The sequence below is a fragment of the Plasmodium fragile genome, assembly GCF_000956335.1.
Source record: "Plasmodium fragile strain nilgiri unplaced genomic scaffold supercont1.4, whole genome shotgun sequence".
In the NCBI taxonomy this organism is placed as follows: domain Eukaryota; phylum Apicomplexa; class Aconoidasida; order Haemosporida; family Plasmodiidae; genus Plasmodium; species Plasmodium fragile.
The window spans coordinates 415967-441138 of record NW_012192584.1 but is presented as its reverse complement, the minus strand read 5'-3'; the positions used below and the strand labels follow the sequence as shown (position 1 = coordinate 441138).

Here is a 25172-nt window from a genome sequence, read left to right as displayed (position 1 = left end):
TTTTTTTTTTTTTTTTTTTTTTTTTTACAGTTGATAAATTGACTCAAAATACTTTTGGTGACGCGAAAAGTTATGACACCGTTGACCCCCCAATATGCTGATACAGCCTTACAACCCTAAACCATTTTTTGCTTAAAGGAAACCCCGTCCTTTAGGTTATTCTTTCTGCCTCATAATAAATAGGAACAACAAAGCATGAAAATATTTTGCGAAAGTTAAAATATTTAAGGACAGAATTTGGCTCTTTTTTCAGGGCCCAACTGGAGGGATGATCGAGGTGTGTATTTGTTCAGATTCATGCACATGTGCAGGAAAATATATCCCCTCGATAATTTTACTCGAACGGAGGAAGCTACAATCTACACCAAGGCACCTATTGCGGAAGGATTATGCGGTAGTGCGCCCTCCACACAGAAACACGTCAAGTGGGGGAAAAACAGTTTAGGGGTTCTCGTGTCAGGTGAATTTTTCCGCGCCTTAATTCCATTTAGCTGGGCCCTTAATTAGCACAAGGAAAAAGGCCGACACCAAGTGTAAACACTTTCAACACTGCTGTTTCATGAAACATAAAATTTCCACTACTTCCAGCCTCAGGGTGGGCAGGAGTTATCAAATTATTGACTCTTCATTCTAAGTGCACTAGCGCAAGTAAAGTTACCCTCACGAATGGGGAACTGTTCCAACTTTAAAGTATTACAAAAAAAAAACACAAAAAAAAAAAAAACTACACATGTTACACACGTACTTATGTACATACCCATTTGTATGTGAAAGGTTAAAGAGACACATGCTGGAAGGATAGCTCAAAATTTGTAGTGAAAAAATATTTGCGCAACAAACAAGTACGCCCCTCTGCGAAACAGTTTGGCTGTAATACTGATAACAGAAAAATAGAGCCCTGCTTGACGCAGCACTTTTGCATGCTGTATTTTTTTGCTCTTCCATTCATCAATAATTATTCATCGCTCATCATTTTTTTTTTTTTTTTTTTTTTGCTTCCAACACATTTATTTCTTGAAGTGATTTTTTCGCCTTCCCAACCAATCTGCTCAATTCAATTCTTCCATATCGAATTTTTTTTTTTTTTTTTTTTTTTTTATATGTAATTAAGCACACACATCCAGACTTGTTGTCCCACCTTAACCCCTTTGTGCATAAGCTCTTTTAAACCTGAACCCTGCCATTTTGAGTCCGCCGCTGTAACTTTGTGTTCCCGATAAAACAGTTAACCGAGCATTTTTTTTTTTTTTTCCTGCGACATCGCTTGCCCAGTTTGTGTCCATTTGAAGGCTTTTTTTACGGCAATTTGTGCACCATTTGAAGACATTTTTTACGTCAATTGTTACACCATTTTTACGTCAAATTGTGCACCATTTTTTACACCATTTCCCGCCACCCCCTGAGAAGATGCAAACGCAGCGTGACGCGACAGGGCGGTTCGTGGTGGTGGACAAAAGCGCAGGGAACTACGAAGCCCTGATCGAGCAGGAAATGAACAAAGTATACGAGCGGGTAAAACAATTAGATGCCAATCAGGCAGAATTCTTGCAGGCCTTTCATGAAATTCTCTACTCGCTCAAACCCCTCTTTATGGAAGAACCAAAATATTTGCCCATCATCGAAATGCTATCAGAGCCTGAGCGCGTTGTCCAATTTCGTGTGTGTTGGATAGACGACAATGGCATCCAGCGGAAGAACAGATGCTTCAGGGTTCAGTTTAACAGCACTCTTGGTCCATACAAAGGAGGGTTGCGCTTTCACCCCTCTGTAAATTTATCCATTGTGAAATTTTTGGGCTTTGAACAAATTTTTAAAAATTCTTTAACGGGTCTCTCCATGGGAGGCGGAAAAGGAGGATCGGATTTTGACCCCAAGGGAAAATCAGATAGCGAAATTCTGAAATTCTGCCAAGGGTTTATGAACGAGCTGTACAGACATATAGGCCCATGCACAGACGTCCCTGCAGGAGATATTGGAGTTGGAGGAAGAGAAATAGGCTACCTATTTGGCCAGTATAAAAAGTTAGTAAATAATTTTAATGGTACTTTAACAGGAAAAAATGTCAAATGGGGAGGATCCAACTTAAGAACAGAAGCAACAGGATATGGTTTAGTCTACTTCGTTTTAGAGGTTTTAAAATCGCTAAATATTCCAATTGAAAAACAAACAGCAGTAGTTAGTGGCAGTGGAAATGTAGCCCTCTACTGTGTTCAAAAATTATTACAACTGAATGTAAAGGTGCTAACCCTAAGTGATAGTGATGGGTACATTTTAGAACCAAACGGATTTACAAATAGCGACCTAAATTTTATCATAGAATTGAAGGAGGTGAACAAAGGAAGAATCAAAGATTATTTGAAGCACTCTTCAACAGCCACATATTTTCCAAAGGAAAAACCTTGGAGTGTTCCATGCACCTTAGCTTTCCCTTGTGCTACTCAAAATGAAATAAATCTTGAGGATGCCAAAAGTTTACACAAAAATGGATGCATGTTAATCGGTGAAGGAGCTAATATGCCATCCAATGTAGAAGCTATTAATTATTTTAAGTCTAATAAAATCATCTTTTGTCCTTCCAAGGCTGCTAATGCTGGGGGGGTAGCCATTAGTGGACTCGAAATGGCACAGAATTTTCAGTTCGCGAAATGGACCAGGGAAGACGTAGATCAGAAGCTCCAAGAAATTATGAAAAATATTTTCGTGGCATGTTCGGAAAATGCTTTGAAGTACACAAAGGATAAGTACGACTTGCAGGCCGGGGCCAACATTGCTGGTTTTTTGAAGGTTGCGCAGTCGTACATCGAGCAGGGCTGCTTCTAGGGAGAGAGTCGACGTGGTGAAGGATTGCTTCGCGTGGTGTCCGCGTGGAACCGCCTTCCTGTCTTCCGGGTCTACCGCGTGCCCACCCCGCTTTCGTCCATTTTTAAGCGGCACTTTAGGCGATACTTTTTAACCGCCCCTTTAAAATAACCCTCTTCACCACCATTTATCCATTTTTACAACCCGCTTTAAACGCGAGCTCCACACTAATTCGAACGATATCACTGCGCATGCAGTCCCCACTGCACCCGTGGCGGAGATGACGACCGCGCTTGCATATCGTTAAGGTCACACAGGAAAGTACACATCCGTTTATTGCCCCCTCCTTTTATATGTCCATACGTGACTCATTTATCGCAAATGCGTATAACCTACTGTGCACACATCGTTTTGAGCCTCCCCATTTAAACACACCCAATCCAGTATAAAATTAACCAAATTGATGAAAGAGACTTACTCTAATTAGCCCACCGTTAAATGGATGCTCCTGGTGCCTTTGGGGCCCGGTCCAGGGAGCATAAAAATGTGCAAATGTTCGTACAAAACCGCTATCTAACCACTATAAAAGTTACGCAACGCGCTTAAGAGGCGTAAAAGAGGGGAAAACAAAATAGGGCAATAAAAAACGTAGAATCTGATCCGAACAGAAAAGCATAGGTAGTGCGCCAGATAAATTTACACGTGGTAGGGGAAAATGGCAGTTGAAGCACCCATAATGTATGTGTCTGGGTTATTCTACATTTTTTTTTAAAAAATATAAGTTTTTTTTTTGCTCTGTTTGGCTTTTTTTCAATGTTGTAAATATGCTTTTGCGTGTATAACTAAAACAATTTGAGAGTTACTAGTAAGCGGTGTATTTCCGCGGGGTAGAAAAAACAACGAAAAAGACGCAAAGGGTAGGGGGATGTCGTTCTACATATGCCGTGGAGTGGACACAGACAGTGCGTCCAATTGGCCCCCTTCACAAGAGGGAGTGATTAGTCACACTGAGACAAAAAGGGAGAAACAATTCAGGTATAATATAAAAAAAAAAAAAAAAAAAAAAGTCATAAAAATATTCCGACTTTTAACGGATGCGAATATTCAAAATATTTTCGAGAAGCTTTCCTACAGGGGGAAGAAAAAAAAATGTCCACCTAGCGAGGATGATAGCAAGAGCGAAACGAACAAATACTCATCATACGCGTATGTAACTACACTTTACAAACATGCCTACTTTGATATTCGAGACAGAATTGCTCTCGAGCAGAGGTACCCTCACAGCATCTCAGTAATGCTCATGCTCCACTTGGGCACATCATTTTTCAACATGTACTTCAATTTTTCGCGCAAGGGAGATAAAAAGATTTTCTTTAAGTTATTACTTTCAATAAACTTATTAATCTTATCATCAAGGATATCATCACAAGTGAATTTAATTTTGCCCCACTCGCGTTCGCCCAGCTGAATGCTCAACTGAAACGATTTTGTTGTTGCAGTTGGACTTGTCTTTTCTGTGCACTCTGTGTGGTCCTCGGTATTTGAATAATTTCCACTATTACGTAATCCAAAAAAGGGAGAAAATTTTCTGTTTTTTCCAAATGAATTTTCACTTTTCACACACGTGTTATCCGTGTATGTATATTCCCTTTCAGAACATGCTGTGTTGCAACCTTTGGCCATATTATATATGTGATCTGCGAACTGGTTCTTTGTCTGTTCTATACACTGGATGCTTTTAAAATTGATTTCGTTGTACTTTAGATCGAATTTGCGCGCTTCCTCGGATTTCTCCCATTCTACGCACTTGTTTGGCTGGTGGGGAACATGTCCTTTGGCACTTAAACTAATTTTTTCATCACTGGTTTGGTTGTGCTTTCCAGTCATGTGGGAAGCACTCTGGAGGGGGAACTCATTTGGATGCGTGCCTTGTTGAAATGGGCTATTTGGATGGGAGCCATCTTGATGGGTGTCATTTTTTAAGATCAAAGGCTCGTCGAGGAAAGTCACTGCTCGGTGTGTGTTCCCCTTTACCTTGTTGGGTGACACAAGCGAGCTGGTTAGTGTGGCCCCTTGTTGGTTTGGCTGCTTCGCTAAGCTTGTGAGCGAATATCCAGGTTGTACTTTCTGTTTTTCCGTTAGAGCATTCTGCTTGATTAGACTCGCTCCTTGGGGGCGATAGCCACTGCAGGGGGAGCTACGCCCATCGGAGGGAGACATGCCTCTCGGGTTCTCCCTATGTCTGTGCATATTTATTGGGGACCTATTTGGGTTCGCGTTCGGGGGCAACATGTGAAGCGCGTTCTGGGGTGCACATTGTGGCCAATGAACATATGGGGAGGGAAACTGCCCCGCTCTACCAGGAATCACCACCCGACGGGCATCACCCCAGGGAGCATATGCACCGACTTTCCTCTGCACATTTTGATCAACATGCTGTGCCGCAAATTCAACAGGGTTGATGTTGCCACTGGCATTGGCCCTTACAGCGTCACTTAACTTTTCTTGGTTCGTTTTAAAAAAGGAACACTGATTTTCCGTCGTTACATTTGGCAGTCCTGGTGTATGTAGAAACCTACATTTTCTGAGCTGCCCCTTTTCTAAGTTACCATTTTGTGCAGCATATGGATTATCCCCTAATGGTGCATAGGTAGACATAACGGGGTTTGGCATAGGCCTTCCGAAATAATGTTCGTTTCCTTTTTTTAAAACATTTTGATTATTGTGCATTGCATGCTCATTTAGGCATGCTGCTCTCATTTGTACATCATCGGGAGGACTACAACTGGGTAAGTAGTATCCATTTTTGAAGTGATCCAAATTGTTTTGCATTCTTGTACCATAGGTGTGCATATTGTGTTGCATGTAAGGGTATAGGGGGGTTTTCCCCTGGTTTTTGTTCCTTTTTTGATTTTCAAGGTGAGCTGTTATGCCTTCCTCGTTAAAGGCAAACATTTTAATATTATTGTATACTTTGGGCATGTTGTCTCCCACAAGGGGGTTGAATAGTGATGGTCCGTTGTTTGGTGAACCCTTTTGGCGTAAGTACATGTCCGTGTTGCCCTGCATGCTTGCAGCGAGTTTGTTTGTTGAAGTGTGGGCGCCGCTGACCAGGTTGATATGCTGCTGACCACTGCTGGGTCCCCCCTGCCCAGGTAGGACACCCCCTTGGACACAGTCCGTTATTTCTCCATTGAGATACTTCTGGAACGTCTGAGTGGGCCCTTTCTTGTAAGAGTTGTTATCTTCCGCCTGGGTGAGGTCCTTACGGGGGACATTGCCTCCACTTGAGGGGCAATTATTAGCGCCCGTTTTGGGTTCCAGGTTATGGGGAAATGCACCCACAGTTGGTAACCCGTCCTCCTCAGGGTTGCTTTTTCTAAGACGTAGGTTTATACCACCATGCGGCGTATCTTTCGTGATGCTCTCTTCATAGGGGGGAATTTTGGGTGCAGATTCTTTTGCATGCGTTTCGGCATTCTGGCTGGTAGCCATTTGTGTCGGTAAAATTGGACAGTTCGCTCCATTGTAGTTCTGTCTCTGAGCAAAGTGGGGAAGGTCCACATACCCATCCTGCCTTATGACAGACTTACAGGTGTTGTAAATAGGCGGAACCTCCACAGCCCCCTGCGCGCATCGGACATTTTTGTAGTTGTTGCTTTTGTACAGTAGGTCCTCTGAGTTGTGCATTTTTTTTTCCAGCCCGTTGGTAGTGCCACTCGGAAGCACACTTGGAATACCGCTTCTCAAACCGCTTGGCGCACGTTTCTCCCCAATGTGCGAAAACTTATTTGCAAAATCTCTGCCTACTTTATGCCCCACTGTATTGTTCCCCTGAAGTAAGTAAGCTCCGTTGGGTAAATTTACCATCCTGTTGGTTTTGTTAAAATAGGGGAGCTGTGCGTACTTCATTTTTCCCTCCTCTGCACGTGTGCGTAACTGCACTGGTATGTTTTTGCTCTGCAATTTTGTTGACTTGTCTGGCATGGCACTGCACATAGGATTACTCACCGGGTTGCACATAGGACTGCACACCGGATTATACATGCCTACGCTTCTACCCTGGTGCATTTTGTAAGGAGACGCCACTGGTAGAGTGTACTTGCCTTGTGGGGGGTAATAACCTCTGTTCATCCATGGGCCAAATTTGTGAACCGATTTACCATCCGAGATGCTATTCTGCGTGCTCAGTCCATTAGGAGCACTCGCTTTATTGGCTACATTTCCATTTTTGTGGAGGATCCATTTGTTGCAGTTCGAGTCGGCCGTGTGCTTAGCATCGGACCTGTTCAGCGGATTCCATTTGCCAACCTCGTCCCTAAATGTGGGAACTTTGTCGGCTGGAAAATTTCCTTTAGAGAGTTTTTCTCCCTTATCATGAGAAGGGGTGTCCCGGGAAACGGGTCCATGTTCGTTCGATCCACTTGCGCATTCCTTTGCTTTTACCTGGACATCGCCAGATACGGTGAGGTCACTCGAATGTGGGAAACCCTCATCATTGCTCTTCTTTGCATTTCTAATTTCGCTCAAAAGGTTCACCTCATTTTGTTCATCCCTTCCCTGCGTTGCCTCCAACCCTTCTGCATCTTCGTTTTCGTTTTTGTACACAAATGTACCCCTTGAGAAAACGAGATTTGGCGTGGAATTGGGTTCTTTCTCGGCTAGCTGTGGGTCTTCATTAGATAGATGCGAATCATTCCTTAGACCATTTTCTTTTTTCCATTTTTCCATGGAAGGGATGTGTACAAAGCTGTTATGAAGGTGTCTTCTCGAATTGTCTCCCTTTGTCTCTTTTCCGTTTGGGGGGACATTTGCACGGGTTAAGGTTAGCCCCCCCAAGTTGAGGCTTTTAGTCATGTGTGCATTATTCTCCTTAGGGATGCCTTCCACCTCCTGGACAATGGTCATACAATTTTCGTTTTTATCTTCTGTCCATTTCTCACTTAGTAAACGACCTATCTGTGCTAGCTTTTCTTTTTGTGCACCTAACATGGGAAGACCTTCCTCTACGTTAGAGGATTTTTTGTTTTTATCCAAAATATTTGTCGCGGAGCCAGACTCACAGTTTCTGAAAAAATTTATTTTGAAATTGTTTTTGTCTTTCATGAGGGGTGGCCCCCCAGCAGGTGATTGTTTCCCTTTGTGGGATTCTACACTTCCGCTGCTACTCTCGTGGGTATCCTTAAAGGAGCGGGTGCTCGAAGGTATAAAAGAACAAGGAGTTGTGTCTTCTTTACCTAGTGAAGAATTTGAAAGGAGTTTTGTCGAATCTGGCATTATATTATGTCCCCCCGTTTCCATCAAAAATTTGGTATATTTTAAATTCCCTTCTTTATTTTCGTCTAAGTAATTTTCCGATTGGAGGGATTTTTGTACACGATGATCCTCCTCTTGAACAACTTCAGTTATGTAACTTGCACTGTCTGTCTCCACTATGGGGAGTTCACTTGGATCATGCTGTCCACGAGATGACCCTCTGTGATTATGTTGAAGATTATTTTCTTCCTCACCGTTAGATGTGTTTTTCTCCTCTACTGCAGATGTGCCAGGTTCCCCCTTATCGCAATGAACATTTTGGGCTTCATTTTTCTTTATTTTAATTTTGTTAACATGGTTCAAATTTACGAGCAATTCGTCATAGGTAGAGCTGCTGACTCCACCTTCCTTGCGCACAGAGTCATTTCTTTGGTTGGAGTCAGCCTTGTTAGAAATCCCTTGTCCATCATCATTATGGTCACTGTGGCCACTGTTATGTTGATGTGCCACATTATGGGACCCCTTTAAATTAATACCACTATTTACATTTTCCATCCTGACGTCGCTTTCGTCAGAAGAAATATCATCGTCGAAGGAGCTGGAAGAATGTTCATCAAGGGAGATGTCTTTCACCTCCTCTTCTAGCAGACAATCCTGTGTATTTTGTCCCTCCGAGTTTGTAAAGAAAAGTGGTTCGCCATGTTTGCCCTTCTCAGGCGTGTTTTTCGAGGCACCTTTGGATTCCCCTTTTTTTTCCCTGGCCAATGAGCTGGAGGAGGCCACCCGTTTCGGTGCACTTCGTTCCGCACTAAGCATCCCATTTCTGACACCCCCCTCTTTGTTAAACGTAACAGAGGAAGGCGTTTTTAGTTTAAATCTGTCAACATTATATTTAGTCAGATAGAACGAAGCGGATCCATATAGCCATAGGCTAGAGACAACAGTGCTATACACATGAATAGTAATATTATAAAAAACATCAGTCTCTGCATTTTGCAAGATAATACTTGATGATTTATAAATTTTGGATTCGGTTGATTTAATGAAGCCATTGACAAACTTGGTAGTGAATAATTTAAACTCCAGACTTCTTTTGGGGAACTTGTGTTGTGTATGTTTCAGTAGCTCTTCATTATTTGAGTCTACGTTGATTTTTATGTAAATGCTTTTGCATTTGTATGAGACTTCTATATCGAGAGGATATTTTTCGCTTTTGTTCTTTTTTGCTAAAATTGCTTTTCGTGCACTAATGTTGTAATCCTCCGCTTTGTGGGATTCTACAATTTGAGTCTCCACGGAGTCATTCCCCAAGCGGCCTCCCATTATGCCCTTCGTACCCTTTCCTATCTCGTGCTTGCCATAGATGGAAGTCTCAATGGGCGCTACGTTCTTCGTCCTGCACAATGCGTTTCTTTTGGGTTCCCCTTTGGCGTCCTTCTTTCCTACCCCCTTGACCTCCCATTTGGAATTTTTCCCACCTCGTGCACCATTGTGGGGGTACGCAACAATGGCGCCTCTCCTCACAGCTTCCCTTTCTCGGGAGATCATTTCCTTCATTTTGGATAAATTATTTTTGCGCATATTGGCCAAGGTGCTGACCTGTTTGGTCTCCTGCGAATCACAACTTAGGTTAGAATTGTTGAGGGAGCGAATAGGACTGTTATCATAGGAACTGGAGCTATGACAAGAGGGAATGGTGTATATTTTATTTATGTCTCCCTTGTCGGATTGTTCTACTGGAGTATCCTGATCTATTTCCTTCTTAGACGCTCCCTTTTGGAAAAGGATGTACTTATCCTTGCTCTTCATTTTTTTCCTTTCGCAGATAATTTTTCCTGTCCTGTTCAGGTTACCGTATTGTTGACTTTCGTTGTGGTGCCTGTGTTGTCGTTCCTCCCTTACCATTTTGATCGACTTAAGTGGTTCGTTACGTATTTGTACTGCATGCATGGGAATATTATTGTGCTTAGAAATGAAAGGAGATTTGATTTTAAGTGCTTTGTTGGTGTCATTTTTTTTGCTTCCTATTTTGGGGCACCTACGTAATGTTGTGTTGGTCTGTCTTTTTGTGTATTTTTCGTCCTTTTTATGATCTTGCTTCATGGGGAAGTCTTCCTTTTTGGCGCTCGCCCGAACGTTTGCTCCACTTTTGCAGATCTCCCCCTTTCGCTTTAGTTCAATTAATTTTAGCGAATCGGACAGGTTGGAAACGTTGGAAACGTTCGAATGGTGCAGACGATTAGGACGATTGGAATGATTTGGACGATTGGGAGTGCCTATCTTCTCACCACTCAGGTGATCTTCGGCTAGGTCTACGTTTTGCACCAACTCGACTCGTCTATCCTTGGGCGGCGTTTCCATATCTTTGCTCATTTTTTGATGAAACTCTCCACGATCGTTTTTCAGAGCCCAGTTTGCGTAGCCATTCTTGCCATTTTTCGAATTGCCGTGCTTTCTTGCGTTCTTTAGTATCCCTTCTTCCCGTAAATCCCGCTTGGAGGAAATAACAGGGTTGACTCTTCTATTTTTTTTCTCACCACAGGATGATGCTTCTCTCACCTCTTCCACCTCTTCCTGGCTGAGTGAACCAAAACGAGGGGACACAAAATATCCATTCTCTTCCACCCTGGCACACTCCTCCGCTTGTCTTGTCCTCTTCACCTTATCTTCCATCGAAATTGCGTACCTTGCTTGCTCATTGGCCTTTTTAATTTGCCTAATATAGTTGATACTTTTACTTAGCTTATCCTTCTGGTGAACGAAGTCTCCATCCTTGCAGCTTTTCCTCTCTACAAAGGAGCCATAATTGGAGTCGTCCTTTTCTAGCCCTTTTCTACTCCCCACAAGTGGCTGCATAAAGTCTGACATTAGAGGATATGTAAGGTTCTCCTGACTGTTAATCATTTGCTCATTTTTTACATTTTCTACACTTGGGTGATATTCTTCCCCATTTATGATCATGTAATTTGCCGGGATGTACTGCAACTTTTCGTATGGCATCCCTTCATGCACAGAGGAGGAGTCATTGGTACTTTCACAGTTTTGATGGTTTAATAAGTGATAATTATTTCCTCCCTCTGCATCCAATTCTATTATATTTGTATCCCTAGGTAGGTAGTAGTAATCCATTGGGTCTTCTCCCATATTTTCTACATGTTCCAATTTGTTTTCACCATGATGAGCGTACCCATATGTGTGCATTGAATCTGTAAAACCGCTGTTATTGCTTAGGAGAAACGTCTTATCGTCCGACCTGCTCCTTTTCGGTTTGTTAAATGGGTCCTTTAGAACCCATTTGGATGGGTTCAGCATCTGCCTATTGTAGCTCATTTTTAAGGTGGCTCCTTTTTTCACATCCCCCAGCTCTTCTATCTTTTGTTCGTTACCCTGAGGTGGTGCTTCATAACGCTTGACCCATTTTTCAGCCACCTTTACGTTATTAGCATTAGTGCAGTTGTATAAACGTGTGGCCATCTCCTTTTTTGGAGCAGCGCTACGATTCTCTGCGTAATTATTCTTGGGGTTGTCTACACCGGGTAAGTCACTCGATGATGGAGCACCCATGTTTTGGGCTCTCTTCAACTGGAACGCTCTAATTAGGTCACTCAGACTCTGTTCAGTGTTGTTAAATTTGTGCATTTCATTTGGGGAATCATCCTGGTTTGTCGAGTCGTTTGCCCTTTTCAGTTGACCTTCATTAACACGGCTTCGTAGCTGCGTGCTCTTCTTCGGGTCGTTGGATCCCATAACACTGGCAGTGTTGCAATAATCTGCATCTTCTGCGTTTTCCCCTTCATCTTGTATAGTTCCAAAATGTGGTAAATCGGGCAAATGTCCTCTATGCCTTGTGGTGCTACTTCCGCTGCTGTCTTGAGTGCCATTTTGTTTTCTTTCCATTTCATTCATGTGGTTCCTCTTGGGTGTACCTCTCTGATCGATGAAGGAGTAATTATTGCTTCCATGCACCTCTTTCGTTATCTTAACAAAGCCGTTTCTTCCTTCAGCAATAGCACTCATATCAGCATCAGGGGTTGCTTCTTTCTTATGGCTATTTTCCCTACCCCCCACATGATTTGCAGTCCATTCTGTTTTTATAAGTCTGGACGGAAAGATGCTGGTTCCTTCATTTGGGATTTTGTCCTCCCCGCTTTGATGTAAAGGATGTAGTGGATCTCGCATTTCGTATTGCGTTGGAAGTGCCATTCGTTTGTCCTTGTCATATGACGTACCATCCATTTTGCAGATCAAGGGGGGATGATTGTCACCCTCGTAATGGTTGCTCCTGGGGGGGATATGCCCTTCACGAAATATCATCTCTAACGAGTCGTGCCTTCCGAAGACAGGTTCCCTTCCCATCCCCGTCATGCTCTTCTCATTACTGGTGTCATTTTTCCTGACCTTAGTTCCTACCTCTGGTGACATTCCATTATCGCACATGACGTCATTTTCCTCATTTTGCAAAATGTGAGTAACCACCAAGTCATCACTTTTCTTTTTTAGTTCCGTTCGGTTCATGCTCAGCTCGCTTGATGAGGGGCTACTATTTAATGGTTTGGGATTAACCGAATAGTAGGTCAAATCTTTAGACTTGCTATAAAGGAATTTGTCTTCTTCCCTCAGGTAACTGTTCTCATTACATGCGTTTTTCGCGGGTGTGCGAAGTGGACAGCGGTTTTTGCCGCTGCTCAACTTTTCTTCCATTTTGTTCTTCATCTCAAATTTGAGTATGTTATTGTGTAGATCAGTATTCTTTCTGTTCGTAAAGGGGAATGGAAAAGAAAGGGGGAAGAAAGACGGCAAGGTAACGGAAGGGAGGGGGAAAAATGAAAACGGCATTAGTATATCACAACCTTTAAATTTATAAAGTACTTTTTAAATTTGGAGTACTATCCCCTCTCCCTGTTCCAACATTCCACTGTGACTTGAATATCAAATATCTAGGCTTGACTTGTCGCAGTGGGGTGTTTGTCACCTCTGGTTATGTAACTATCTCTTCAAATGAGCAATCGAGTTTTCCTCGATGGTTGTGCAAAGCACATCATGCAAGAGTTCCTTCTCAATCGGGAGGTCACTAGTGGGACATAAACTTCCCCTGTTGAAACAGTTTTTTTTTTTTTGTCCAGCCAATTTTTTAGTGCATTGCAGTGTGGTGTAGCGTAGTGTGAAGACAATGTCTGGCTTGTTTGTCTCTCCCCTAGGGTAGTAACATCTACGGGAGTTTTTTTAGCTCAACACAGAGCGGACGCTTGGGTGCATGTATGTGGGGTGTACAATGTCGGCGTTGTTATGGTAAGTAGAAAAGTAAAAATCGAAATGAAGTGTGTTGTTCTTTTTTACAATGTCTTTAGAATATTTTTTTGAATTCTTTTACAACATTTTTATAACTGTAGATCACTCTTCCACAGATCTGAACAAGTAGAACTTCCACGTCGCAGTTTTTTTCAGCTGTCACTCAGTTGAAGTAAGAATAGGTACACATGGCATGTACTTGCGAAATAGGCTAAAAAGACAGAACAAAAAAAAAAAAAAAAAATGCTTTAGTGACTAAACAATTTTTTCAGGTAAGTATATTTCTTTAGTATAAATTTTTGCTTAAATTTATGTTTACGTTTACGTGTTTTTTATTTATGTTGTTTGTTAATGTGTTTAAGTCGTTACATTTTAACTTTTTAATATTGCATTAGTATTTTTTCTTGTTCTACTTTGTTTTCTTTTGTTCTTCATTGTTCTTCTTCGTTTTTCCTTGTCCTTTCTGTTGTGCTTCCTGTTTTTTTTAGCTTATTTCTACCACTTCGTGGGTAGTTGTACGTTTCCACTTGCCACACGCCCTCACTTTATTCATTCCTGACCAGATTTACCCGTTGCCCTGGTGATGCACTGCCTGGACGTTCTGCATATCCATCAGGGACCCTGCAATGCAACACTTCCTACTGCCTCCATGTGCTGCCTCAGCATATGCGAGTCCTTTCATTTTTTTCTCACGCAGCACGGTGAAGCAGCGTGTGAAGGTTATGTAGACATGTATAATACACGCACAGGCATGTGTTTGTTGTTCTGTTTTTTTTTTTTTTTTTTTTTTCCTGTGTGCATACTTATGCAAGCGCGAAAGAGGCACACTTTTTTTTTTTTTTTTTTCACCTACAGTGTGCTCGCCCCTACTTTAAAAAAAAAAAGTGTAAAAATGCTGCACATTCCTATCAACACATCGTTGTGCCTTAAAAAAAAAAAAAAAAAAAAAGTAGAAAAGGAAGAATTGACAAGCATATGCATTGACTGTTCGCTTCTTTTTCTTTGTGCCCGTCTGGCCCATAAATAAATTTTGTTGTGAAAAGTATCGTTGCGCTGCAAGAGCGGTATCTATACATTTGAAAATGTACACCATGGGTGGACGTGCATGCACATTGTCAATACCTTGAGTGCACACCCATTTTAGGGGGCAAAAAAAAAAAAAAATATACTGCGCATGAATGAGCGTAGGTACTAGGCTGAACACATATATATAGGTACATTCTCCCCGCTGCCCGTGCACCACTAAGCAACAAGAATGACACTACCATGTGGGCAACGAGCAGAACGTAGAACAAAATAATTTGCAAGGGACCTAAAACGCAGTAAAGTTTGAACAACCTCCCCTGATCAATGTGTGTATGTGCAATTTTTTTTTTTATTAAATTTATTTCTGTTAAAAATGTGGGGCAAGAAGTCCACCTTGTTGTAGAGGAAAAAATTATCAAAGTGCTTTTTTGTTTTTTCTGTACCCAGGGGTCATATAATTTGTAAAACAAAAAAAAAAAAAAAAGACTAGAAACTACTACCTCGTTATGTAGAAAAGGGGCAGCCCGCACAACGTGTAAACTTCAAATGATGGGGGGAACTTTTTTTTTTACACTTCCTAAATGCAACGTCGCAGGGGTGGAAGTACTTTCACCTCTTTCTTCATTTCGTGCACTTATGTGCCTATTCCGATTTGGAAAGGAAGGAAATAATAAAAGAAAAAAGGAAAGGAGTCGAACAGGTGGGAAACAGGCCGAACGACATAAATGCTCCCCCCCTTTTCGCATGTACCCATTTTATTTGCCCTTCACAAACCCGAGTGTGATCTCTTTGGAGGTAATCAATTTTGTAAGTCTAACTCTTCTGCCCTTTTGTGGAGCCCCAATTTGGGGGGGGGGGGGGGGGACAACAAATCATACAATTAAAACCTCTTTGAGAGTCAACTTTTAGGTAGTTAGTAACAGGGGGTAAATCAGAGCAGAAAGTAACACAACCGAACAAGACACAATGCACAAGGAAATTTCGCAAAAAAAAAAAAATGGAGAAAAGGAAGGGTAGACAAAAAGGACTTCCACGCTGTGGAAAGGAAAAGGCTGTGTCATATCTGATCTTTGCGCGCCCTCAGGAAGTTTCCGTTCTGCAAATTCCTGCAAGGAGAAAAACGTGAAAAAGTTGGGTAATGAAATGTTCGAGCGGATGGCACTGTTGGCGGTGTGTGTTCCTCCTAACTTTTTGTATTGACTTCATCATGTTCATTACTTTTCCTTCATCTTGAGGAGGTGTACTTTCCGCCAGAGGTTCTCTTCCAACCTATTTTGTTCTTCTATAATCCTTCTTTTTACTTCCCTCTATAACAAGGAAACAATATGGTATGCATTTTTTTGTCCAGAGCAGTCGAGCTAGCTTAAAAAAAAATGTTTCACATAAAACGTTACGGAAATTATGCCCCCACATATTAATCTGTGCACATATGAACGAAATCACTTTTCCATTCATCCCCCTTTTGTTACCCTTTCTTTGTCATAATGTTCCAAATCGTTGTGGTATTCAAGTGTCATGAGTAAATCTTTGTATCCGTATGCCCTAATTGATGAAGGTAGGTAATGGAAGTGGGAGAGAGAGAGAATGAGACAAAGGACACGGTTCACAAGGCTCATAGGGATATCATGGTAACATTTTTGGAAGATAATCGGAGAGAGTTTACATCTCGCGTGAGTTTGCTAATTGTGAACATAGCTACATATATGTACGTATTCACATGGGTGCATGTTTTTTTTTTTTTTACGGGACATCGTAGTGAATCTCAAGGGGGATGGGTTCCGACGCCTGCCAATTTTGCTGGAAATCCAGGGGGTACAGCAAAGAACTGCTGGGCAGAAAATTCAAGGGGTTCATTTCTTCCTTCCTTGCCTTGTTCGACAGAGCGAATAGTATCTGCATGGTCGTAAAATGGAAAAATGGAAAAAAAAAAAAGAGGTAATCCTTTTTTAATTGTGCACGAAAGAGTAGTGCACTAGGACGAGGTGAAGACTCGTTAGCTTCTACCCTCCACTCCTATAATCAATACAAACACAAGGGGAATGAAAACGCTAAGGATACTTCTTTAAATTCTCCACATTCATGTGCACACAGTATATATGTGCCTTCCTCATGTTATCAGTGTCTGCACACGCGCGTGCTCTTATGCGCCCTATGGAGTACCTGCTGACACGCAACTAGAAGGTGAAGCAGAAGAACCGTTTTCATGACATTCATTTTGTTTTTACAATGTTATGTAAGTTACAGGGTGGAGGAGACTTGCGCTGCAATTTTTGTACACACGGAAGGTTAACAAATCACATGTGCGAGGTGAAAATGTAAAAACATTTCCGTTTTTTTCTGTTTTACCCTGTAGAGATCATTTTACGCATGTCTAGTATCATGTTGGTAAATTTGCGTATGTTTGATGGCATCTCTTATCAGGCTTTGCCTACATGTATGTACACGTGTGGGTCATTATATGGGATCGCGGTGCACATGCCTTTGGCGCACCTCTGAAGGGGTAAAAACAGAAAAAAAAAAAAAATATTAACACTGAATCCGCGCAACAGCGCGACGCGCTTTCGAACCGAGCGGGCGAAACAACAAGCCAAGGCCACCAACTGCGGCGAGCAACGGGAAACCATGCGACGATGAAAACGAAGGGAGAGATGGCAACGAAGAGGCAACGCAGAGAAAAGGGCAATGTTCACCTTTGAGAGAATGAAAAAAAAATGAAAAAGAGGAGAAAAACTCCGCACCTACTAGTAGTACTACTATGGTCATTCTTATGGTGCTTCGTATGGTCCTTCTCTCTCATTCGTAATCGCTCAAACTGCTTCAATCATGGCAGTAGCGAAGCAAAGGGGGTCCTTACAATAGGCAGCACAAGAAGCGGCTTTCGGAACAGGAAAAAACAGTTCACTCTGCATAGCTATGGGAAGGAATTTTCTGAACGATTAAAGAAGCTGAACCTCCTATCGGATGTTTTAAAAATTGATGCGTACCCATCGTCCTTCATAAAAAGAACAACGAAAATAGACGAGTTGAAGAGGAAGTATGAAAATTTAAAAAGTGGTGAAAAGGACGAAAAGAAAAAGTATGTCATATACGGCCGAGTAACAGTCAAAAGGAATGATGGAATGTTCCTGAACGTACAGGATGATTGTGGCACTATACAAATATATGTTGATGCACATTTGGTACTTAATGGGGGAAACAAATCGGGGGAAAAAAGGAATGACTGTCTAGAGAGCGATGGGGAGAATGACCGGGCGAACAAGGATACCTGTCCAGGTGTAACGCAAAATGAGATTAACTCTCTTCATGGTGATGGTAATGCTACACATGGGGAGGGAAGCCACTGGCCCTTGGGTACACAAGGAGAAAATCCCCACAAGGAAAACTCAATAAGTGTGAGGAAAATTATCGAAGTAGGCGATTTCGTAGCCATCAAAGGATTTGTTAGAAAATCCCAAAGGGGAGAAATAACTTTACACGCAGAAGAAATTTTCTTACTAACTAAAGCGTTGCTTCCCTTGCCAGACAAATATAAAGGAATGAAAGATGTTGAATATAAGTACAGAAAAAGATACCTCGACTTTTTAATCAACAAGGACGAAAAGGAAAAAATCCTTACCAGATTTGAAGTCATACAAGAAATTAGAAAGTTTTTGCTAAAAAAAAAATATTTAGAAGTAGATACCCCAATATTGCAGTCCATCCCTGGAGGTGCTTCAGCTAAACCATTTGAAACTTTTTTAAAGTCTTTGAATTTAGTTCTCTATTTAAGAATAGCACCTGAACTATATTTGAAAAAATTAATCATCAGTGGAATTTCAGAACAAATTTTCGAATTTAGTAAATGCTTTCGCAATGAAGGCCTAAGTACCGTTCACAACCCTGAGTTTACACTCCTCGAAATTTACAAGGCCTACTCTAATTATAAATATATGATTAAATTTGTTGAAGGGTTAATAAAAACTGTGGCGAAGAAATTTTCTTTGCGTTTGAATATCGATAAGGGTTTGCTTTACCAAAAGAAATGGAAAAAAATTTCCTTTATGAAAATAGTAAAGGATTACACCTGCGTAAATTTTCTCAACTTGTCATTCGATCAAGCTTATAATGAAGCAAAGAAATTAAACGTAACTTTTGATCAAGGGAAGGAGCACTTAAATTGGGGACTCGTCGTTCAGGAAGTTTTTAAACGAAAGGTGGAACCCTTTTTAGATAACCACCCTATCCATATATATCACCTCCCTGCAGAAACTTCCCCTCTAGCCAAAACGTTAATCAAGAATAAAAAACTGTCTGAACGTTTTGAAACGTACATAGGGAAGATGGAAATAGCGAATGGCTACTCCGAGGAGGCCAATTCTCTAATGCAGGAAAGGAAGTTCATTTCTCAACATACTTTAAAGAATAAAAAGGTTGAAGCCGGCAGTATCAGCTGCACAGAGGAGTCTACGTCTCCGGATGATGCTCGTTCAGGTGCTAACCGGGGGGACCAAAACCAAGTGAGTACTTCCTCTGGGGGGGAATTTCCCCAAGGAGACGAACAAATTAGCTCAAAAATGCAACATATGCAAAATGACAATCACGAAATCGATTACGATTATGTAACCGCCCTGGCGCATGGCATGCCCCCAACGGGAGGCTTGGGAATAGGGATAGATCGCTTGTGTATGCTGCTGACAAATTCGAGTTCGATCAAAAATGTGTTACCCTTTCCCATAATAAAGCCACACTGAATTGAAGACGCAGCACACGCAGGGGAATAATTACATGCACATTGGCAAAAGTTCCATTTTTTTTTTTTTTTTTTTTGTTTTTGTGTCACATTTTGTGAAAATTTTTAAATCATACATGCGTCTTTGTTTGCGCGCCTTTCGAACTTCTGCACGGCTCTTCAGTGTAAAGAGGTGTTTGTAATTTTGCTCACGCTGCCATCTAATGCGCGTGCACACATGGGGTGTTAAATGGAAAAAACTGAGTTCGCCACGTTAAAAAAAAAAACAATCTTACACAGAATGAGTAACCACCTTATCAAAAACAAATGCATACATACGTGGAAGCATGCATGGCTATATACATGTAGGTACACACTAATAAAAAATGAAACCTTTACATGGTGTCAGTTTGGCAAGTTACTAAACAAATAAAAAAAAAAATTGTGAAAAAAAAAAAAGGTGAATAAACTTATAGTACACATGTAGACGGTAATTTCTTGGGGTTGTTAAAACATAATCCCTTCCGCCTTCTTGTCCTTGTCGCTAAAATTACCACTGCTATCTTGAGGCTTCTTCGAAGCAACGTCTGTTGGCGATATGGCCGTTTTTGCACTGCGAAAAGGAGTTTTTTTTTTGTTTTTTTCAAATTGGTGCAAACATCATGATAATTTACACCAAAGTGGGGACCGTAGGAAGCATGAAAGGGCAACCACAAAATGTACAAAAAACAAACAAAAAAAAAGGATACAAGAAAAATTACTTTTTCACAAATTTTGTAAGTTCGGAGTTTTTTTCGTCCAACTTCTTCTGGCACTCTCCTATGATTTGTTCCACCTGCAAAAGTGTTCAAGAAACGACGCAAATGTGGTAAAGAAGTAACGTTTCTTCCCCCCGAAGTGTGTGGTTGAGCCAAGTCGTAAACTTTGCTCTACATCCAAACGGACAAAAAAAAAAAAAAATGTTGTAACAGTTTTATTTGAGGGTGAAGATAAAAACACACACTGTGGAATATCCTCGTGTAAAATTGCTTGTACCTTGTTTTTATGATCTACCAAAGCTGGTTTAATTTCACCAACAGTTCTTTCCACCAGTATTTCTCCAACCATTCTATAGCACCGTCTATCAGAGGGGACATTCTCCAAGGCTTCCAGTACGAGTCTTTGCAGTTATTATGCAAAAGGGGGAGAGAAAGGACAAAAATAAAAAAATAATAATAATAAATAAAATAAAAAGATAAAAAGGAAATGCCTACATCAGTGACAAATTATGATGCAAATTTACATTAATACTAAACATGCTTATCCCTACTTGTGTTCGACGACATCTTGGTATAACTCTTCTATTTTGGATACCAGTTGGACTCTATCCTTTTCAATTTGTTCGTACGTTGACTTAGCCTCATTCTGTTCACTCAGTTCGGATGCTTGGATAGTATTCTTAGTTTCCATTTTGTGAAATTCTCATCGAAAATGCCGTTGCAAAAGGTTAGAGGCTCTGTGTAATAGTTCCGGCTAAAAATGTACACTCACGGGGGTGTTTGCTCGAATTGCAGAAAGGTACGCACATACATGTACACAGCGTACTTACATGTACATACGTTCATTCGCGAGCGAAGAAAAACTTTAACAAAATGTTAACAGAAGAGGGGCCGTTAATTACGCTTTTATTCGTCGTGTCGAATTTTTCATTGAAGCTGAGAGGAAGAAAAAAAAGAACTTTGCATCACACTTTGGGGAAATTTTTGGAGGGGTAAATACTATGCTGAAAAAATGAAAAAAAAAAAAAAGAAAAGCGTCCTCATCCTGTGCATTTGTTTTTCTAACTTCATCATTTTTTACGTGTGTTTTGAAATGGGCTAATTAAACGCATAAGTCATATGTTATTTTTTTGGGGTACCTGTTTTGTCCGCTCTCCTATCTCAGCACAAATTGTGAAATAAAATCAGGCCTTTTGGAAGTATGTACGTATTTCGAGAGGACGTTAGTTTATATTTCTTTTTCCATAAACACCAAACGTTCTCATCATCGAAAGTTGAAAATGAACACATAAGTTTTTATTTATTACGTGTTACGTTTAGGGATCGCGTAGATGTTAATTAGAAGGAAATAGGAAAATGCAGAACTGTGTAAAATTTGACTATGTAATGAAATTTTGTTTTTTCATTTTTACCCCTTTGAGAGAAACCCGTATTTTATGTAACGTAAGACTTGTAGTATTTATCCCCCATTTATAACACATGCACCATTTTTGCCAACCGCTTTAAGGGGGTATAATTATGCAAATTCTGCAATTGTAATTAGCACCAATTTGAAAAAACGAAAACAGAAAGTTCCTAAAAAGGGAAACAAACTTGCACGCACATGTTCAAATAATACAACTGTAACTAATTGCGTGTATGTCCACCACAAGGGGGTGTACACACGTACGCATGGGACGCTAAGAAAAAATATAACATATCAACCCTCGGATATGAATCATAATTCGTTCTGCAGGACAGTTTTTAAAATAACCTGATAATTTTGCACGCATGATGGGCAGAAACGACAAATTTAAAACCATGTAATGAAATTTTCTCTATTCCGCATGGAATTTTTTCCAAAATTTCGAATGTTAACGTGCCTCTCTCATGAATGAACTCTGGAAGTTCCGGGAGAGGTTTCCATCCCTGGTTACTAGACATTTTCGGGAGATATATTTAAAACGTTCGAAATATGCTTTACACGTGCAAGTACCTTTTCGCAATATAACCTTAAGAAATGTATTTTCGTTTTTTCTCTCAAAAGACTTGAAACACTTTTTTCCATTTCGAATAGAATTGTCCACTTTATGCACTTAGCTCTTGACAAGTGAAAAATGAATCATTTGTGCAGCACGTAAAAATAGATCTATTCGTGGTGGGAAAAACAAAAAAAGAGAAAAAATTGCACAAGCCTGATCTGCTTTTTGAAGAATAAATTCGTTCCTTGCTCTTTTTTCCCACCACAACAGGCAGAACTTGGAGTCAATTTAGAGCTAAACTGGCAAATGAAATGTGATTAAAATGTGTTATCTACATTAGCTATCTAAGCTTGCAAACAGCTATTTTTTTTTTTTTTTTCATCAAATATGTTATTGCCTGTTCATATTTTTTATTAAAAAAAAAAAAAAAAAATTGCATAAAGCGTTGCATACACTCACACAGGGCTAATCTTTTTGGTAACAATTATAAAAAGAAAAAAAAAAAATTCGTAACAGTTCAGGTAAAATGTTTATACATAAATATACATACACGTTTGCGTAAAAGTGGTACGAAAACACCATTCCTTACAAAAAATTAAGGACAGTAGAATTTTTCTTATGACCACCGCGGCGTTGTTCACCCCTGTTTACCTTCTCGTTTTAACTTCCACCTGTTTGCACCTTTATATTAACCGTCTTTTCTTTTTTCTTTTTTTTTTTTGTTCTTCTTTCTTTTTCAATTTTTTGTCATAAGGGAAAATACTGAACAGGTACAAGAACACAGCTTTTAAAAAAAAACCTCCCCCGTTCCATTATATACACACAGTTTTTTTAAGACGCGTTAACGTTTATGCATGCGTTGACACATGCGCACCCTCTGGAGATAGCACTTCTGTAGCAAAAGTTCACATTTTGACAAAAAAGGCGCGAAATGCGTATAACGTGTGGCACGCTGCATATGATGCATTTTTCGTGAAACATAGCATGCCATTTGCCCATGACATGCTAGCCCTTTTTAAAAGCTGTCAACCGGTGAACAATTGCTAGTAGTATCAAATAACACATCGATGGAGTTAACTGGAGAAAATTTGTGCGTAAGCCCTGCCCGAAGAATTAGCCTCCCCTACGATGGCTATAACGTACAAATGGGGTCTCCATTATACACCGGCAGTATGGGCGAGTTATGCCACTCCAACCCAGTAATTAGACAAAGGCACCTTCGGGCGTCTCCACTTTTTAGTGCACATAAATGCAGAATACATCATTTTCAAAGACACGCAGGAGTTCCGGTTTTTCACAAGGAACCAAAAATTGTCGAAGTTCCGGAAGTGAGAGAAGTAACAAGATTTGTAGATTCGGTAAAGGTGGTAGACATCCCAGTGGAACAGGTCAGAATTGTCCCAAAATTAAAAATAAGAGAAATCGAAAAGATAAGACATGTACCTGGTCCAGTAGAGTACATCGATATTGAACAGGAACATATTGTTCACAAACCGTACACAAATGTAATAGAAAAAATTTATGAGGTGCCTGAAGTTGAAGACGTACAAATAGAGGTTCCAATTTATGTGCCTACACCAGTTGGCCCTCCGAAGGACGTTTATATCAATGTCCCTTTACCGTATGACGTTCCACAATTTTGTTACAAACCAGATAAACAAATTGCACAGGGTATTCCATACCCCACTTTTCAGAGAGTGGTAAATACGGGTTCTAATCCTTACGTGGGGGAAGAAGCATTCGATGGTTATACATCAGATGTGGACTCCACGAAAAGGGAAAAAGGCGAAATGTATTCAGATGCCCAAATGAAGCGGAGGGCCACAGGCACAGAAAGCCGGGCAAATGATGAATATCATAAAAGGGGTTATTCTAAAAATGACACCCATATGGACGGCCGCTACATGGATGAAGGATCGCGCAACTATTATGATTGTCAGAGTGGGGGTACTCATAACAAGTACGAAAATTACAATTCGTATGCTACCAATTACAGATATGACAGCAGAGGAAATGGGATTACCAATAAAGAAAATAATCTGAACTCATCTGAACCATTTGATAAATATTATTATTCATATTCGGCTTATAACGACAATAGGGGGAGACACACCCAAGACGAGAATTACGAAGATAACAAAAATTATGTGTACAGTAACGATTTTTCGGAACAAAATGCTCCGACTAAGAGGACCACAGCGGAACTTATAGTTAAGCAGTCCAAAAAATCGTTCTACTAAATTGTGATGCTTGGTGGCTTCTTCACTGCGCATTCGTTTACATGTGTGTCTACCTACATGTGCATCTCGCTACCTCTGCGTCAGTTTGCCTCTACTCCTTTTTTCCACTTTAAACGTTATAAAAGCCGCGTTATTAGAATTGCTTTAGCTAACTGTGAAGCACAGTAACGGCTACTACTGTAAGGAGGACTAAAAAAAAAAAAAAGGAAGGAAAATTAGCCCATCTGCGGACGGACCTCGCTAACGATATAGCACATGTAAATGAGTTTACTAGTTCATAGAGACGAATAAAAATTATTGCAAACTTTTTTAACCCTAATGGGTGGGTGGTGTGTCCCATGAGACAGTGCTGAAGAGGTTCATTCATTCTGAGCTGTAAAAACGCACTCTGTTTGCTGAAATGGGGGGGATCCCCACAGAGCAGAAAAGAACTGAAACGAGTTAGCTGAGTTGAATCGCATTGCATCTAACATTCCCCTTGCTTTCCTAACCTTTGCAAGACGCGCCTTCGCACGTTAGGGGCTATATATAAAAAATTGACACCCCCTATTTTCACATGTTAAAAAACTATAATCCATTTTTGAAACTCCTGGCGGACGAGGAGCATATTTTTTGGAAATATAAAACGAAAAGGGATTTTTTTTTTTTTTTTACCTCTTTTAGATTGCTATATTTAAAAGGGGAAAATATTTTCCCGCGCATGCATATGTCCTTCTATATGAAGAGACAAAAGAGGGGCGTTTTTTTACACGAACAGAAAGATTAAGAACTTTCGTGCTAATTTCCTATGGTGTACTAAGCTAAGTATTTTATGGCTTACCTATGATATGTCTTTTTTTCTTCCATCTTTTGAAGTGCACGATTTTGCTATGAGGATTTCTCTTAAAGGAGGGGGAAAACGATTTAGCAAATAACGAGCAAGTAGCATAAGCTCAGTTGTACTCGATTGATTCACCCCCATCGGTGGCAAGTGCAAAAGCGAAGTGTAATATGATATGAGTGGGGGGACACTGCGATGAGATTACGAGAGTGAGAATTTTAGAATGAACATCTGAAGAGTCATACTTCCCATAATGCATGTTTGCCAATTTTTTTTTTTTTTTTTTTTTTTTTTTTTTTTTTTTTTTTTTTTTTT

General features: G+C 40.5%; 6 protein-coding genes across 6 annotated transcripts; 3 read left to right on the top strand and 3 right to left on the bottom strand.

Annotated features, from left to right (window-relative positions):
* Window positions 1-1407: 1407 nt before the first annotated feature.
* On the top strand, window positions 1408-2820 carry AK88_00545 (uncharacterized protein; the record flags this gene model as incomplete). The annotated part of the gene is made up of 1 exon (XM_012478193.1): window positions 1408-2820. One exon carries the CDS (start codon window positions 1408-1410, stop codon window positions 2818-2820), a length of 1413 nt encoding a protein of 470 aa, XP_012333616.1.
* Window positions 2821-4077: 1257 nt separating this feature from the next.
* Window positions 4078-14026, bottom strand: AK88_00544 (uncharacterized protein; the record flags this gene model as incomplete). Its single annotated transcript, XM_012478192.1, has 2 exons — window positions 4078-12808; window positions 13914-14026. The coding sequence occupies 2 exons, from the start codon at window positions 14024-14026 to the stop codon at window positions 4078-4080; spliced, it is 8844 nt and encodes a 2947-aa protein (XP_012333615.1).
* Window positions 14027-15427: 1401 nt separating this feature from the next.
* AK88_00543 (uncharacterized protein) lies at window positions 15428-16269 on the bottom strand (the record flags this gene model as incomplete). Its single annotated transcript, XM_012478191.1, has 4 exons — window positions 15428-15476; window positions 15589-15677; window positions 15840-15912; window positions 16115-16269. The coding sequence occupies 4 exons, from the start codon at window positions 16267-16269 to the stop codon at window positions 15428-15430; spliced, it is 366 nt and encodes a 121-aa protein (XP_012333614.1).
* An 812-nt stretch (window positions 16270-17081) lies between these two features.
* AK88_00542 (lysine-tRNA ligase) lies at window positions 17082-19100 on the top strand (the record flags this gene model as incomplete). Its single annotated transcript, XM_012478190.1, has 1 exon — window positions 17082-19100. The coding sequence occupies one exon, from the start codon at window positions 17082-17084 to the stop codon at window positions 19098-19100; it is 2019 nt and encodes a 672-aa protein (XP_012333613.1).
* A 735-nt stretch (window positions 19101-19835) lies between these two features.
* Window positions 19836-20527, bottom strand: AK88_00541 (uncharacterized protein; the record flags this gene model as incomplete). The annotated part of the gene is made up of 3 exons (XM_012478189.1): window positions 19836-19913; window positions 20114-20237; window positions 20388-20527. 3 exons carry the CDS (start codon window positions 20525-20527, stop codon window positions 19836-19838), a joined length of 342 nt encoding a protein of 113 aa, XP_012333612.1.
* A 2337-nt stretch (window positions 20528-22864) lies between these two features.
* Window positions 22865-24037, top strand: AK88_00540 (uncharacterized protein; the record flags this gene model as incomplete). Its single annotated transcript, XM_012478188.1, has 1 exon — window positions 22865-24037. The coding sequence occupies one exon, from the start codon at window positions 22865-22867 to the stop codon at window positions 24035-24037; it is 1173 nt and encodes a 390-aa protein (XP_012333611.1).
* Window positions 24038-25172: the final 1135 nt, after the last annotated feature.